Genomic DNA, 12,693 nt, shown 5'->3' on the forward strand with positions numbered 1-12,693 from the left:
CAAGATACGATGCTCCTCAGACCTTAAACTGCGCCTGCCCGACATCAATAGCACTCAGTGCACTGACGGTTTCCAAGTCCGCAAGTTGACCCTGCAGCTTCATTGTGATCAGCTTGACGGCAGTAGCACTGAGAGGCAGACGCAGAGGGACTTTGTCGTTGCGGCTGGCCACAGTGTACAGAACGTTGGCAACGGCACTCGGCTCAAAGCCGACACCGGACTCGAGTCCCTTCTTCACGAAGGTCTCCAGTTGACGAGCAGGCATGTCGGGGGCAGCGTACGCCTCGTGGGGCTGTGTGCGCTTCTTGCTGGTGGTTTCAAAGTTCGTCTTGACGGCGCTGGGCTCGACGATGCAGAAGTTGACTACGTATATGAGTTAGCGGATGCGCCAGCAGACAAGTAAAGATACTGCAAGCATACTGTTCCAGTCAGGGTGGACTTCGCGCGCGATAGACTCGCTCCATCCCTCGACGGCGAACTTGCTGGCGTGGTAGAAAGCGTGGCCGGGGAATGCACAGACGCCAGCAAGCGACGACATGTTGAAGATCAGGCCACCACGGTGGTCCTTGGACTGGCGCATCACCTCAATTGCCTTGAGCGTAACACGCACAGTGCCGAAGAAGTTCGTTTCGAACTCGTCGTGCATTTCTTGCTCTGTAACCGATTCGGTGTCACCGGACAGTGAGTATCCGGCGTTGTTCACCACAACATCAATGTAGTGGCCGTCCCCGAAGTGCGCGGCAGCCGCCTTGAATGCTGCATCGACGGAGTCCGGCTTGGTGACATCAAGAGCGAGCTTGAGGATCGATGGGTTGTTGTCGTCGAGGTATGAGAGGCTGGAGGGATCACGAGCAGTCGCGATCAGACGGTGACCAGGCTGCGAGGCGACATGACTTGCGAGGGCACGACCGATGCCGGTTGAGCACCCGGTGACTGCATTAACTAGTCAATTTACTGTGTTTTCCTAAGGACAATGTGGAGCTCTTACCGAACCAGGTCGCGTCGGCGGGGAGTTGGTAGGGCTTGGTGTTGACCGGGTTCATTTTGACAAAGTTGAATGCGATTGCTTGTCAATTCAGATACCCCAGAAAATGTTATATAACTGAAAGATAGATCTCACGGACGTCATCAAGGACAAGCTCTTTTCCATTGCGGAGGGGCTGTGAGGCGTCGGCAATATTTCGGTCGGAGGGTTGCGAGTCGGGAATTTCGACCGGGCATATTGTATAGCAAACATCCCTCTGCATGTTTCTAATCCAGTCGATGTAAGCACTGTGAACCGATCACACCCCAAACACTGCGGCCTGTGGTTGACTGGTAAGATCAATGCTGCACTTGCTGACTTCCCAGCCCCCAGCCTTCCCCAGCTCATGCCGGAAGCGCCTCAACGTGAGAGAAGCAATGTATGATTCTTGTGCACGGCGGTCGGGGAGTTTGCATTCGACGCAGTGGATGCGAGTGAACTCAGGCAGAACTATGCTGGGTCTGGTAGACGGTGGTATTTGTGGATTCGATGTCGGTGCGGACGACTGTAATGCTCCTTCAAAATGCTTCTCTTCCTGACTGATAACGTGCCCTGCAACGATAGCGAGCATGGCTCCCGTCCATGGGCCCTCCATATGGTGGTATTCTCTAAGAAATGAGAGCGCTTGATGTCGCGTGCTCCAATCCCGACACTTCAACGCGGTGAAATACAACGGTGGAAAGAAAGACGGATCTATGGTGAAGTATGGCTGTCCCTTGCAGTGTTGAGTCTCAAGTGACTTGTGAAACTCGCGATAGCGCTCGATAATCCACTTGAACTTTGGCAGATGGGGGTCGTATGCTGTTTCCTTGGTTGAGAAGCAAGTATCCAGCAGAATCGTGGACATTTCAGCGTAGACTCGGAGCGTCGTGAGGCCAACTATTTCATTCCACGGAATCGATGCAAGGTATGGGTTTACTGAGCTCTCGTAACCGGTAATCCACTCCGAAAGGTCTGATTGAAGGGCTCCGCGTTTGTCAAGCATCTTTGGGCTGGGTAACAGCGGGTGCACGTCGGTCGTCAAAGCCAGTTGTTCCATTCCCATTATAAAATGAATAGTGGAGAGTAGTATAGGGTTAGCTGACTGGCGAGCCTGACCCGCACTACAGAACTGACGGGGAATATGGACATGACCGCCGTACTGGAACGCAGGGGAGAATGTCTCCTTTGACTCGGGGACCTGGCCGAGCATAAGAAACTGCATGTTCAGCCTTGCAAATACCTCCACGAGATGGTCGTCGAAAGCTTCGGGATTGTCTGTCACCAAAATGATGCTTTTAGGTGCTGGCAAGCGCTGTCCTTGATGCTGCAGTTGGTGTAGCAGCTTAATCCCAGCGGCAAAATGGGTCTGCATGGCATTCATGTCGCCTCGCAGAATCTCTAAGCAAACAAACAGAACGCACGAGACGATGGCTATGCGAAGCGATAAAGTTGTTTCAAGCGATGTATTGGAAATTAATGCTCTGATGGCCTGGTTGTATTGTCGGAGTGAGAACAGTCCGCTAGGAGCGACACTGGAGAAGTCCAGCCTCCCTTGGTCTTGGACGAACCGCTCATGGGCCGAGGTGAGGGCAAGCGCAGCGTGCAAAACAGCAGGCTCTGACTGCGACAATTGAAGAACCAGCGAGTTCCAGAAATGGGATCCGAAAGGCTGCGCCAGCTTCTCAGTCAAGATGTTCCGGAAACGATGTAGTTGACGTTTCTCCTCGTAGGCAAGGCCTGGGAGTGTATTTGGGTGGTAAACTGGCGAGCCCAAACTGTGCTGTGTCGCCATGCCAGGAATATTTCTGGGCTCGCTCCAAATGCCATAGCCATCGCAGACTCGTCCTGAACTGAGGCACCTGCGACACGCCGGCTGCTGCTCGTCACACTTGACGCGGCGGATCTTGCACGTCCGGCACCCGGACCGGACATGATTGGTGTGCTTACGATGACGCGGCATGGCAACCGGCACATCTGAGATCCGGTCTCGTATACTGATTTGGTGACATCCAGATGAGATGATGAGATGTGGTCGTGGTGTTTCTTTGCAAGAGGCTGACGACACGTGCCACACTACTCCACAATATTAATTGGTGGAGTTCATGGTGGAGCGGCAGAACTGAATGCGGATTGGCTTGATCGTGTTGACTGTATTCTGATTCGCTGGAAAGCAGCCGCTTGTCTAACCGCTATGAGAAGGGGCCCAGACGATCCACCATATCACATCAAGAGAGCTACACCTCATCGATCTTCCAAGCACAAAGGGCGACTCGATCTGTCTGGAACATCATTCAAGAAGGTTCTACCGGTCTCATTGCGGAGATAACAGCCCGACTATGTCCGTCAATCCCGAAAGCATTGTCAGCGTTGAGACATATATATTTAGCTAATGTGCCGGACTTGTAGCCATTCCAACCATCAAATCTTCTTTTTTACATAACACCATGTCTGTTCCTATTAGAACCCTTGGCCGCAATGGACCTCAGGTGTCCTCCGTCGGACTAGGCCTCATGAGTATCGGTGGAATCTACGGCGCAGCTCCCAGTGACGAGGACCGACTGGCCCTCTTGGACCGTGCCCATGCCATTGGACAAAGGTTTTGGGACACCGCCGATATCTACGCAGACAGCGAAGACATAATTGGGACATGGAGAGCCAAGAACCCTGAGAAAGCAAAGGACATCTTCCTGGCGTCGAAATTTGCCATCCAGAGACAGGGCGGGTTTCGCCAGGTGCTTGACACCAGCCCCGAGTATGCAAGGACCGCACTGGAGAAGAGCTTGAAGCGTCTGCAGACCGACTCGATTGATCTGTACTATGTTCACCGGGTCGACGGAAAAACGCCAATTGAGAGGACCATCGAGGCAATGGTACAATTCAAGAAGTAAGGCAGCCTTTCTTTATCGTCAGAAGGCTAAACTGACACTGTCTAGAGAAGGCAAGATCCGGTATCTGGGTCTCAGCGAGGTATCGGCCGACACTCTTCGCCGAGCCCATGCCGTTCACCCCATTTCTGCGGTGCAGATCGAGTACAGCCCGTTTGCCCTTGATATCGAGGACCCGCGGATTGGCCTGCTCGAGGCATGCCGTGAACTGGGTGTCGCCGTCGTTGCCTACAGTCCCGTCGGCCGTGGGCTCTTGACAGGCAGATATGCAACTCGAGAGTCGCTTACCAAGGATGCATTCCTAAACATTCTGCCCCGTTATTCGGAGGAGAACTTCCCTGCGATCCAGAAATTGCTCGAGGTGATCAAGAGAGTCGCCCAGCAAAAGGGCATTACTCCTACCCAGACTACCCTGGCCTGGCTGCTGGCTCGTGAACCTTCTGTTATTCCGATTCCTGGAACACGGTCTATCAAGTACCTGGAAGAGAATACAGCCAGTGCCGATATTCACCTTACGGATGAAGAGAACAAACTCATCACCGATGCCGCCAACGCCACAAAGCTCGTGGGTGATAGATATCCTAGCGCGTTGTAAGTTACCTCCTGACAGCTGTTTACTGAGACTGACGCATTGGATAGGATGCCTGATAACTATGAGTTTGGGGACACACCAGCATTGGACTGAGGGTGACACGTATTACGCTCTAGATAAAGAATGGATCACGGAATAGCTAGACCAGCTCAATTTACAACTTCATATCTTGTCACAGCAGTAGGACAATACATTGTACTTAGTAGCTATGCTTACAATAAGTATCCCAGATGCTTTCTGGTTGCTTGAGAGCGATGACCGGCGGACGTAAGATGAGCCGCCATGTTAGACTGCTCACTGTAGAATGGACACCGTAGACTGGGCACTGCAGCAGCGATCTCGTCTAGCACTCTACAGAGTGAACAACCACCCTCCAGCGATCAGTGTGGTCGAGCCATCCCTTGACTAGGCCGTCATCATCGCACCCGTTAACAATCACCTGTGCGCCCTCGGCAATGTTAATGAAGGAAGGGAGGGTCTTCGAGTGGGGGCTCTGTAGTCACATATTAGAAGTGATGCCATTGTCCAAGAGGCGATGCCTACTCACATCATTGCACCAAACAATTGCGGAGTGCCAGGAGCAGCTCACTCTACCACAATCGTAAGGGCTTAGTTGAGGCTCGCCCTTGACTTTGCGAAGGTAGCTGATGCCCTCCTGGATCCTGTTTGTCGTGGCGTACCGTTCGCCTTCACAGACAAGGGTATCCTTTCGCTTGTCGAGGCTTTCGGTGGGCTGCAGCTCCAGCTCCGGCTCAATATCTTTGAAGTCGTCGTCGTAGTTGGCGTTGATTTCGACGAGCTTCGCATAGACTTGCTCCGCGGTGCCAGTCAGGGTAATTGGCGGAGCTCCCGGATGGGTTACAACCTTCCAGGAGATTTCGACGAGCTAGTCATCGCCGGCAGAACCATGTTCAGTGCGTAACTGTGAGAAAGGCAGGGGTGGTTAGCATATGATGCAGCCGGGGAGGCGGATTGGAGTGCATAGAGCGCCAGGAAGAGGGTGACTAAAACGCGAGACATGATAGCGTAAAGAGCGAACTTCTCGAAGAGGCACTTGACAATTGCAGGAGTTCTCGTGTGTGGTTTGAATAAAACTCGCAGGCTCGCGGGTGGAGAATGGCGAGATATAGCCTGCTAGAGTCGGGCTTCAGTGAAGGAAGTTTAAAAGAAAGATAATGCAGTGCGTGACATAAATATTAGTTCCCTGGCTAGTATCTATTACGTTTTTGACCCTTCCTATGAGCCAAACACATTGCAGTGATGAATGTCGACAAAGGCAGCCGACACTGAGTGAATGTATAACACATCACTGCATTCACAAATAGGTCCTCATGAAGTGAGCAGCCAATAGAATATAGCACAGGCGAGTAGGTTAAGTTGATAAAATGAGACTATAACATTGCATGTATACATCACTGCCAACTTGAAAGTCCTACTGCCAATTATAGTATACACCCGTCTCTGTCTAGACCTCATAAATATAATACCGACTGTAAACTATCAGTATCGCCCAGCCGAGCCTAGGACACCCATCATGCGCTCAATCGAATGGGAATAGACCTTCACCCCCTCCACCTGCAGCGCGGTCAATTCTAGAGTGCCGGCGTTATTACCAACAAATTGGGTATACTCGTCTCGCACGGTGCGATTTAGGTTGACTTTGCGAACACCACAGGAAATGACTTTTTGGAACAATTCATCTGAGACAGGATGCGTTCCGTGAAGGGCTAAAGGAGTACGAGAAGATACCAAACTCCCGATAGCAGCAAGACTGGACGGAAAGTTAGCGGTGATATTGAAAGGGAGGAACAGTGGTGGTGTACCGGTGAAGGTCCCAGGCCTTCTCTGCACCACCAGGGGGGTATCCACCATGGATATTCCCAAACGAAGGAGCTAAGAAGTGTACTCCTGTTCCGCGGACGAAAGCCACCGCATCTTCGGGCTTCGTCATCACACCTTCCATGTCGACAGTGGGAAGGCCGTCCTCGCCACCTTCAATGCGGCCCATCTCTGCCTCGATGGTGATATTCACAGAGCGAGCTCGGTCGACAATGCTCTTACAAATCTGGACATTAGATTCCTCGTCCTCTGCTGAGGCGTCGACCATGATGGAGTCAAAGGGCAATGTTAATGCGAGGTCTACATCGTCTGGCTCGATGCAGTGGTCTAAATGCACAGCTATGGGCACACTAGCTGCGTGAGCAGCTCTAGTCACATACCGAATGAATTCCGGCCCTTGGAAGTGCATTGTCCAGGGGAATAACTGGATGATCGCGGCCGAGCGCTGGGACTCCGCTGCTCGGATTACTGCCATGATGCCGTCGGTGTTGTAGCTGGCAGCGAGTTAGCTGGTTCCAGGAAGAAAAGACTGTCAAAATACACACCAGTTATAAGCTCCAACTGCGTATCCATTTTCGTTCGCATGATTCAGTATCTGCCAGGTGAGGTTGGACTCTGGGTATGGGGTGCCTTTCGGGGGTTGCATGTTGAGGGATAGCATTAGATCCCCATGATTTACAGACATACTGCGCCTTTATAATTTACCTTGACTGTTCCTGGATTAGAGCTCCATCTGACTGGGATAAGTGCGGCCTCCGATGATCGGTCATCGGATCTATCCGATGGTTTCGGTTGCGGTCCGAACAAGTTTCTGGTTGGTAACAGGTCGAGTCGGTTACTGACATTATCGAGGGCGGAATGAATAGCAATTAGACTGCTTAGCAAAGTCTCGATCCTGGGGGCTGGGTACTATGGAAATGGGACTGGTCATACATCAACCTTTACTGTGTCCAGCATGGAGGGTTAGCCGTTGTATTAGTTGTCTATTGGTAAAAAGTGCAGTAGTCCTTGATTCAAGAAAGAGGGCTTTCTGCCAGAGCTAGCCCAGGAACGCCGTACTGCTGAGCACACTCGGAAAACATTTTCTTCTCTGCGTCGGCGTATGGAATGCCCTCCTTACGTCGCTGCTCGCCCAGACGATGTTCTGGTTCGCCTGGCAAAAGCACCTCTGAGAACCCAGGCGCAGGAGTGACTCCGTGCACCCTTTGAACTAGTGTATCCATGCGAGCCTTGAAGTCAACCGTGCTGAAGAAGACGTCCGGCTTCAGCGCAATAAAGCAGTGTCCGACGTTCTGGGGCTTTGTATCCTTATACTGATCGCCCACCTGTCCACCAAACTCCGCACCAGTAAGAACGCCAGACATGATGTCCATGAGAATTGCAATTCCAGACCCCTTTGGGCCTCCGATGGGCGCCATACTGCCATTCAGCGCAACATCTGCGTCGGTGGTTGGGTTTCCGTCCTCATCCAAAGCCCAGCCAAGCGGGATGGACTCGCCACGACGGGCAGCACGACGTATCTTTCCTTTGGCGACAACAGAGGGAGCCATGTCCAAAATATACGGAACTTCAGAATTTGACGGAGCACCGGCCGCGAACGGCGAAATCCCCAGCAGGGTCTCCTTCCCTCCGAATGGTGGCATCTGCTTCGCGGAGTTGGTAAAGACCAGCGAGATCATGTTTGCCTGCAACGCCTGGAGGACGTATGTCGCAGCCATACCGAAGTGATTGGAGTGATTGACAGTGACCATTCCAATGCCGTAGATTCCAGCTCGCTTGATTGCTTCTGCCATGCCGCGCCTGGCGACGACGAAGCCGAACCCATTGTCGCCGTCGAGATGGGCAACCACCGGTGATTTTTCTGTGATCTTGATGTCTGGTTGGGCTTTCACCCTGCCATTGCTCACGCGGTCTAGGTATTGGGGGAGTCGAGCCAGACCGTGCGTGTCCTAGTCGCACATCATTAGCTGATACACGCCTGCACAATAGACCAGGAAAGCCTACCACACCGCGAATGTCTGCCAACACTAGGCATTCGGCCATTGACCGCGCGTCTTCACTCGTCAGACCCGCCTTGATAAGCAGCGAGGTCGCGAACTGTTCGGCCTCGGCCGGGTTTGCATAGTATCTTGTCTAACAAGGCCTGTTAGTCTCCTGGAATGCGAGAATATGGTATTATCGCAAGTTAGACTTACGGAAGCCATCTGATTGGTACAATGAGTTTGGTTGGTTATGCTATTGTGACTGGGACCCTTGCTAATAATAAATAATAAGTTAAACTCCGATAATAGGCAGATATGCCGGGCCCTGACGCAATGAGACTGGCGGAGTGTAACCGATATGACGCGCGGTTGTTGTCCGTCTGTCGGTTAGCTCCGACGGCGTTATACCTGCTATGAGATGGACTACAGATGACGGCCATTAACAGGTTAATTTCACATAAAAAATGATTGGAGATATATTCATGGCTGGTTAATTTTCCTATTTCATTGTTTACTAAGACTGGGCTCAGGGCGGACTCTCGCTGACTCTATACTAATTCTCTATTCTAATGTAAACGATCGGATCCTCCATGTTTCCATGCAGTGCAATTAGAACTTTCTGGACTGAAATGGCGTGAACATATCCTCGTCTTCAGGAGAGACCTCAAAATCAAACCGGACAAGGTCTTCTTTGTACGGGAACATATAGGTGCTCGTGACCCTGCATTTATCAGTAATGCTTTGACAGCCAGGCCATTGAAACATACCAGTGATGTTCTTTGCTTGCCTGATACTTCTCGAGGTCTTGTAGTGATTCGTGAAAGCTGAGCAGGGCGAATTCGAATCCCTTGCTCCTTTCTATCGGATCCGTGACAGACGGGCCTCCTACCACCAGACGGTGTCCCTTAACGCAGTCCAGCTCTTTAAGTTTCTTGAGCTCCTGGACAAAAGTCTCTTTGTGCTCGCTCGCCACCTCTGGTCGAAATTTAAACATAACTGTATTCGGAGCGAGGTGTTAGCATGCAACTTGCTAGGACAACTTGAACATACCCATGTGCACAATCGTCATTTTGACGGTAGAAGCTCGTATTTGGAATATACGGGAGAGATAATGTTCCTGTCACTATAAAGGAATGTAGAATTGTGTAAGAGATATTCAGAGGTGCTAAGACTGGACTTTGAATCGACAGGCTAAGAGAAACCCAAGCAGTGTTAGGGCAGTCATGCTCAACATCGGAGTCCCCAAATCCTTCGGTCTCTTGCCGTTCGCTTTCGGCTCCGAGCCCGTCGCCTGATCCTATTCTGGCATTGATCACTGCCGTATGACACGCGAGTCAGCTCCTCCAAGAACCGGGGTCATCGAGACATATTGCTGATGCGGGTAGATCCCCAGCCCCATGGGGTTTGGCAGGTCTACTAGAGCAGGATATTTAAAGAGGCCGTTGTCCAATATGGGGAATTGTCTAATAGGATTTCTTAATATTCCCATTCTCCGAATTTTGTATATACCAGTCATTTGGGGTGATATCACGACACCATGCAGAACAAGACAGAGAGTGCCGCGAAGCCTTCGGTAGAGTATGCCGACGTGGAGGATCCAGGAAAGAAGGAATTGCAGACCAATCGACTGGCTCCAGCTCAGATAATGAGCCCAGAGGAATTCTCTGCCGCAGAGAAGAGACTGAAGCGGAAACTCGATATACGTCTGCTGGTCTGCGTCTGGGTCATCTTTGTGATGAACTATTTGGACCGGGTGAGCCTCTCTTTTATTTTGTTTAGACGCTTACCTGGTGCTAATAGATGTACGTCCTTCAGAACAATATATCAGCAGCAAAGGTTGCCGGCATCGAAGAGTCTCTCCATATGGACAGCACACAGTACGCCACGGCCGTGGCTCTCCTCTTCGCCGGATATGTACTTATGCAGTTACCCTCCAACATCTTTCTTGCGCATCTGCGACCGTCTGTCTACATCCCCACTGTAATGGTCATCTGGGGAGCCCTCTCTGCTCTTGTTGGAGCCACCCACAATGCAGGGGGGCTCTATGCTCTCCGTTTCTTCCTCGGATTCGTGGAAGCTGCATTTTACCGTGAGACTTTATCTGCTCCTACTCGACTCTGCTAACTCGGTCTAGCTGGAGCACTTTTCCTGATCTCATCTTGGTACAAGCGGTCCGAGATGGGAGTCCGTAGTGCCTTTCTCTTCTCGGGCTCTCAGCTTGGAAGCGCGTTCTCCGGCCTCATTGGGGCGGGTATCACCGGTGGTCTCGACGGTTCAAGGGGCCTCGAGTCGTGGCGCTGGATCTTCATAATTGAAGGATCAGCTACTGTTTTCATTGCGTTGCTCGCGTTTTTCGTTCTGCCAAACTACCCATCCAACACTCCTTGGCTGAACCCCGAAGAGCGTGCTGTGGCAGAGTGGCGGTTGATATCCGATGCTGGGCAGGTGGACGAGGACGACGAACGGTGGAGCTATGGCTTCAAGATGGCCTTTAAGGACTGGCGTTTGTATGTCTTTGCTCTGATCTTCCTCTGTATTCAGGTTGCAAGCGCCACGTCCAACTTCTTCCCGGCCGTCGTCAAGACCCTGGGCTTCAGCACCGTCAACACCCTCCTCCTCACCGTACCTCCATACATGCTGGGCTTGGTCGTCTCGATTGCCAACAACTGGTCTGCCGATAAGTTCCAGAATTCGTCTTTCCATGCCATCTGGCCGATGGTAGTTGCCATCGTTGGCTTCGTTGTTGCTGCAGCCACATTCAATATCGGTGCCCGCTACTTTGCAATGGTCCTTATGGTAGCTGGAGGCCATGGAGCAAATGCAGTAGTCCTGGCCTGGACACAAAAGACGATGCTGCGGCCCAGAATCAAGCGTGCCTCTGCGGTGGCTTTTGTCAACGCTTTTGGCAACATTTCTCAGGTAAGAACCGATTAATACACCCAATAGTCTATACTCTATACTTACTATTTCTCCGCAGATATTTTCATCCTACTTCTACCCCGACTAACGCTATGTGATTGCGATGTCCGCAAACTCGGCATTTTCGCTCGGCGTGGTCATTCTGTCCCTTTTTATGCGTGCCATCCTCCTTGGCGCCAACAAGCGTCTCGAGCGAGGAGATTCTTCTGTGACGGTGGAGATGAGAGGCCAGAGTCAGAGAGAAATTGCAGGTGTTTCGGAGGAAGAGCGAGTTGCTCGCAGAGAAGGATTCCGGTACATTGCGTAGTGGTAGATACTCACGTTGAATATGTATTGCAGTCTCTATTCCATCTTTCAACCAGCGGCATCATGTATCAACTTGCTCCTTGGAATGCCATTTGGGCTAGGATATTTAGCTTCTGATAGCCACACTCATGCAGTATCTACTAGGTTAATACTACTCAAGACAGTACACCTTAATGACTTGAATTGAATGAGTATAAATAGTCATAAGCCCATTAACTATTTCCTACGCAGCAGTCTATCTCCCGCGGAACTCTTGAAACACTTCCTGGACACTCCTCCCTGCCTTGATCCCCTCTGCGCACTTTGCATCCGCCTCTGCAATACCGGAAATAGCATCAAGCACCTGGTCCGCCAATTCCTGCGGTAAACGTACAACACCGTTCAGATCGCCGATGATATAGTCACCGGGCTCGATCCATGCCTCTTGGCTTTGCGAGTCCAGCCTTACAGGAACATTCACTTCCGATGGACGACAGACCTCCCCGCCGGCTGTTGTTCCAACGGATTTAGCGAAAAGCTGGGATTTGTTAGTGAAACGTAAGGGCAGTTAGATAAGAGAATCGTACAGGGAACTTCAACGCCCGATGCTCACCAAGATCTCGGACTCGACCATCTATCACTACACCTGCGGCACCGAGGGCCTGCGCGCGGAGAGTCATGAGCCCACCATACACAGCATTTACTTGCGGCGGTGGTTGAGAAATGAAGACCACAGCACCGTGTGGTATCATGTCAATCTTCATAATTAGTATGGAAGTCTATAGTCGAGAAAGGCGGATGTACACACGTAGTTTCCACTTAGTTTCGGTGCAGCCTCATCTGTCTTCGGCACAAACTTGACTGTAAAAGCCTGGCCAACGATATTGGTTTCACCGGATTGGAATTCAGGCGAATATAAAGTAAGACCCTCCAGGAATCCCCCGTTGGGATACTTCAGCCTGGACAGCCCGTCGGCCACCTGGAATGATCAGCTTCTGTATTGGGGGCTGGTAGGCGTTGGGGGATTACGTCGCACGCTCCCCATTCCTTCAAGCGGTTGATAATGTCTTCTGAGTTTGCAGGCATTGTTCAGACTTCCTTCGTATTTGCTGATTTGATAATTAATCCTTGCGGGATAGACGGCTTTAAACGCCAGCAGCCTCCGATTTTCGGCGGATCCGACAA

At 51.4% G+C, this 12,693-nt stretch overlaps 9 protein-coding genes across 9 annotated transcripts; 2 read left to right on the plus strand and 7 right to left on the minus strand.

The window, feature by feature from the left end:
- Nucleotides 1-16: 16 nt before the first annotated feature.
- APUU_22156A (SDR family oxidoreductase) lies at nucleotides 17-1,043 on the minus strand (the record flags this gene model as incomplete). Its single annotated transcript, XM_041700988.1, has 3 exons — nucleotides 17-363; nucleotides 421-933; nucleotides 989-1,043. 3 exons carry the CDS (start codon nucleotides 1,041-1,043, stop codon nucleotides 17-19), a joined length of 915 nt encoding a protein of 304 aa, XP_041553918.1.
- Nucleotides 1,044-1,283: 240 nt separating this feature from the next.
- APUU_22157A (uncharacterized protein) lies at nucleotides 1,284-2,798 on the minus strand (the record flags this gene model as incomplete). The annotated part of the gene is made up of 1 exon (XM_041700989.1): nucleotides 1,284-2,798. One exon carries the CDS (start codon nucleotides 2,796-2,798, stop codon nucleotides 1,284-1,286), a length of 1,515 nt encoding a protein of 504 aa, XP_041553919.1.
- A 652-nt stretch (nucleotides 2,799-3,450) lies between these two features.
- Nucleotides 3,451-4,576, plus strand: APUU_22158S (uncharacterized protein; the record flags this gene model as incomplete). The annotated part of the gene is made up of 3 exons (XM_041700990.1): nucleotides 3,451-3,890; nucleotides 3,940-4,482; nucleotides 4,531-4,576. 3 exons carry the CDS (start codon nucleotides 3,451-3,453, stop codon nucleotides 4,574-4,576), a joined length of 1,029 nt encoding a protein of 342 aa, XP_041553920.1.
- A 250-nt stretch (nucleotides 4,577-4,826) lies between these two features.
- APUU_22159A (uncharacterized protein) lies at nucleotides 4,827-5,503 on the minus strand (the record flags this gene model as incomplete). The annotated part of the gene is made up of 3 exons (XM_041700991.1): nucleotides 4,827-4,976; nucleotides 5,031-5,369; nucleotides 5,495-5,503. 3 exons carry the CDS (start codon nucleotides 5,501-5,503, stop codon nucleotides 4,827-4,829), a joined length of 498 nt encoding a protein of 165 aa, XP_041553921.1.
- A 480-nt stretch (nucleotides 5,504-5,983) lies between these two features.
- Nucleotides 5,984-6,968, minus strand: APUU_22160A (class II fructose-bisphosphate aldolase; the record flags this gene model as incomplete). The annotated part of the gene is made up of 3 exons (XM_041700992.1): nucleotides 5,984-6,254; nucleotides 6,307-6,816; nucleotides 6,868-6,968. 3 exons carry the CDS (start codon nucleotides 6,966-6,968, stop codon nucleotides 5,984-5,986), a joined length of 882 nt encoding a protein of 293 aa, XP_041553922.1.
- A 367-nt stretch (nucleotides 6,969-7,335) lies between these two features.
- APUU_22161A (Ldh family oxidoreductase) lies at nucleotides 7,336-8,526 on the minus strand (the record flags this gene model as incomplete). The annotated part of the gene is made up of 3 exons (XM_041700993.1): nucleotides 7,336-8,271; nucleotides 8,327-8,455; nucleotides 8,518-8,526. 3 exons carry the CDS (start codon nucleotides 8,524-8,526, stop codon nucleotides 7,336-7,338), a joined length of 1,074 nt encoding a protein of 357 aa, XP_041553923.1.
- Nucleotides 8,527-8,913: 387 nt separating this feature from the next.
- Nucleotides 8,914-9,373, minus strand: APUU_22162A (Dabb family protein; the record flags this gene model as incomplete). The annotated part of the gene is made up of 3 exons (XM_041700994.1): nucleotides 8,914-9,025; nucleotides 9,072-9,300; nucleotides 9,355-9,373. The coding sequence occupies 3 exons, from the start codon at nucleotides 9,371-9,373 to the stop codon at nucleotides 8,914-8,916; spliced, it is 360 nt and encodes a 119-aa protein (XP_041553924.1).
- Nucleotides 9,374-9,841: 468 nt separating this feature from the next.
- Nucleotides 9,842-11,311, plus strand: APUU_22163S (uncharacterized protein; the record flags this gene model as incomplete). The annotated part of the gene is made up of 4 exons (XM_041700995.1): nucleotides 9,842-10,057; nucleotides 10,105-10,393; nucleotides 10,439-11,223; nucleotides 11,282-11,311. The coding sequence occupies 4 exons, from the start codon at nucleotides 9,842-9,844 to the stop codon at nucleotides 11,309-11,311; spliced, it is 1,320 nt and encodes a 439-aa protein (XP_041553925.1).
- Nucleotides 11,312-11,764: 453 nt separating this feature from the next.
- On the minus strand, nucleotides 11,765-12,594 carry APUU_22164A (RraA family protein; the record flags this gene model as incomplete). Its single annotated transcript, XM_041700997.1, has 4 exons — nucleotides 11,765-12,046; nucleotides 12,096-12,266; nucleotides 12,317-12,487; nucleotides 12,538-12,594. The coding sequence occupies 4 exons, from the start codon at nucleotides 12,592-12,594 to the stop codon at nucleotides 11,765-11,767; spliced, it is 681 nt and encodes a 226-aa protein (XP_041553926.1).
- Between the last annotated feature and the right edge of the window lie 99 nt (nucleotides 12,595-12,693).

The sequence above is a fragment of the Aspergillus puulaauensis genome, chromosome 2 (genome assembly GCF_016861865.1).
Source record: "Aspergillus puulaauensis MK2 DNA, chromosome 2, nearly complete sequence".
Classification (NCBI taxonomy): domain Eukaryota; kingdom Fungi; phylum Ascomycota; class Eurotiomycetes; order Eurotiales; family Aspergillaceae; genus Aspergillus; species Aspergillus puulaauensis.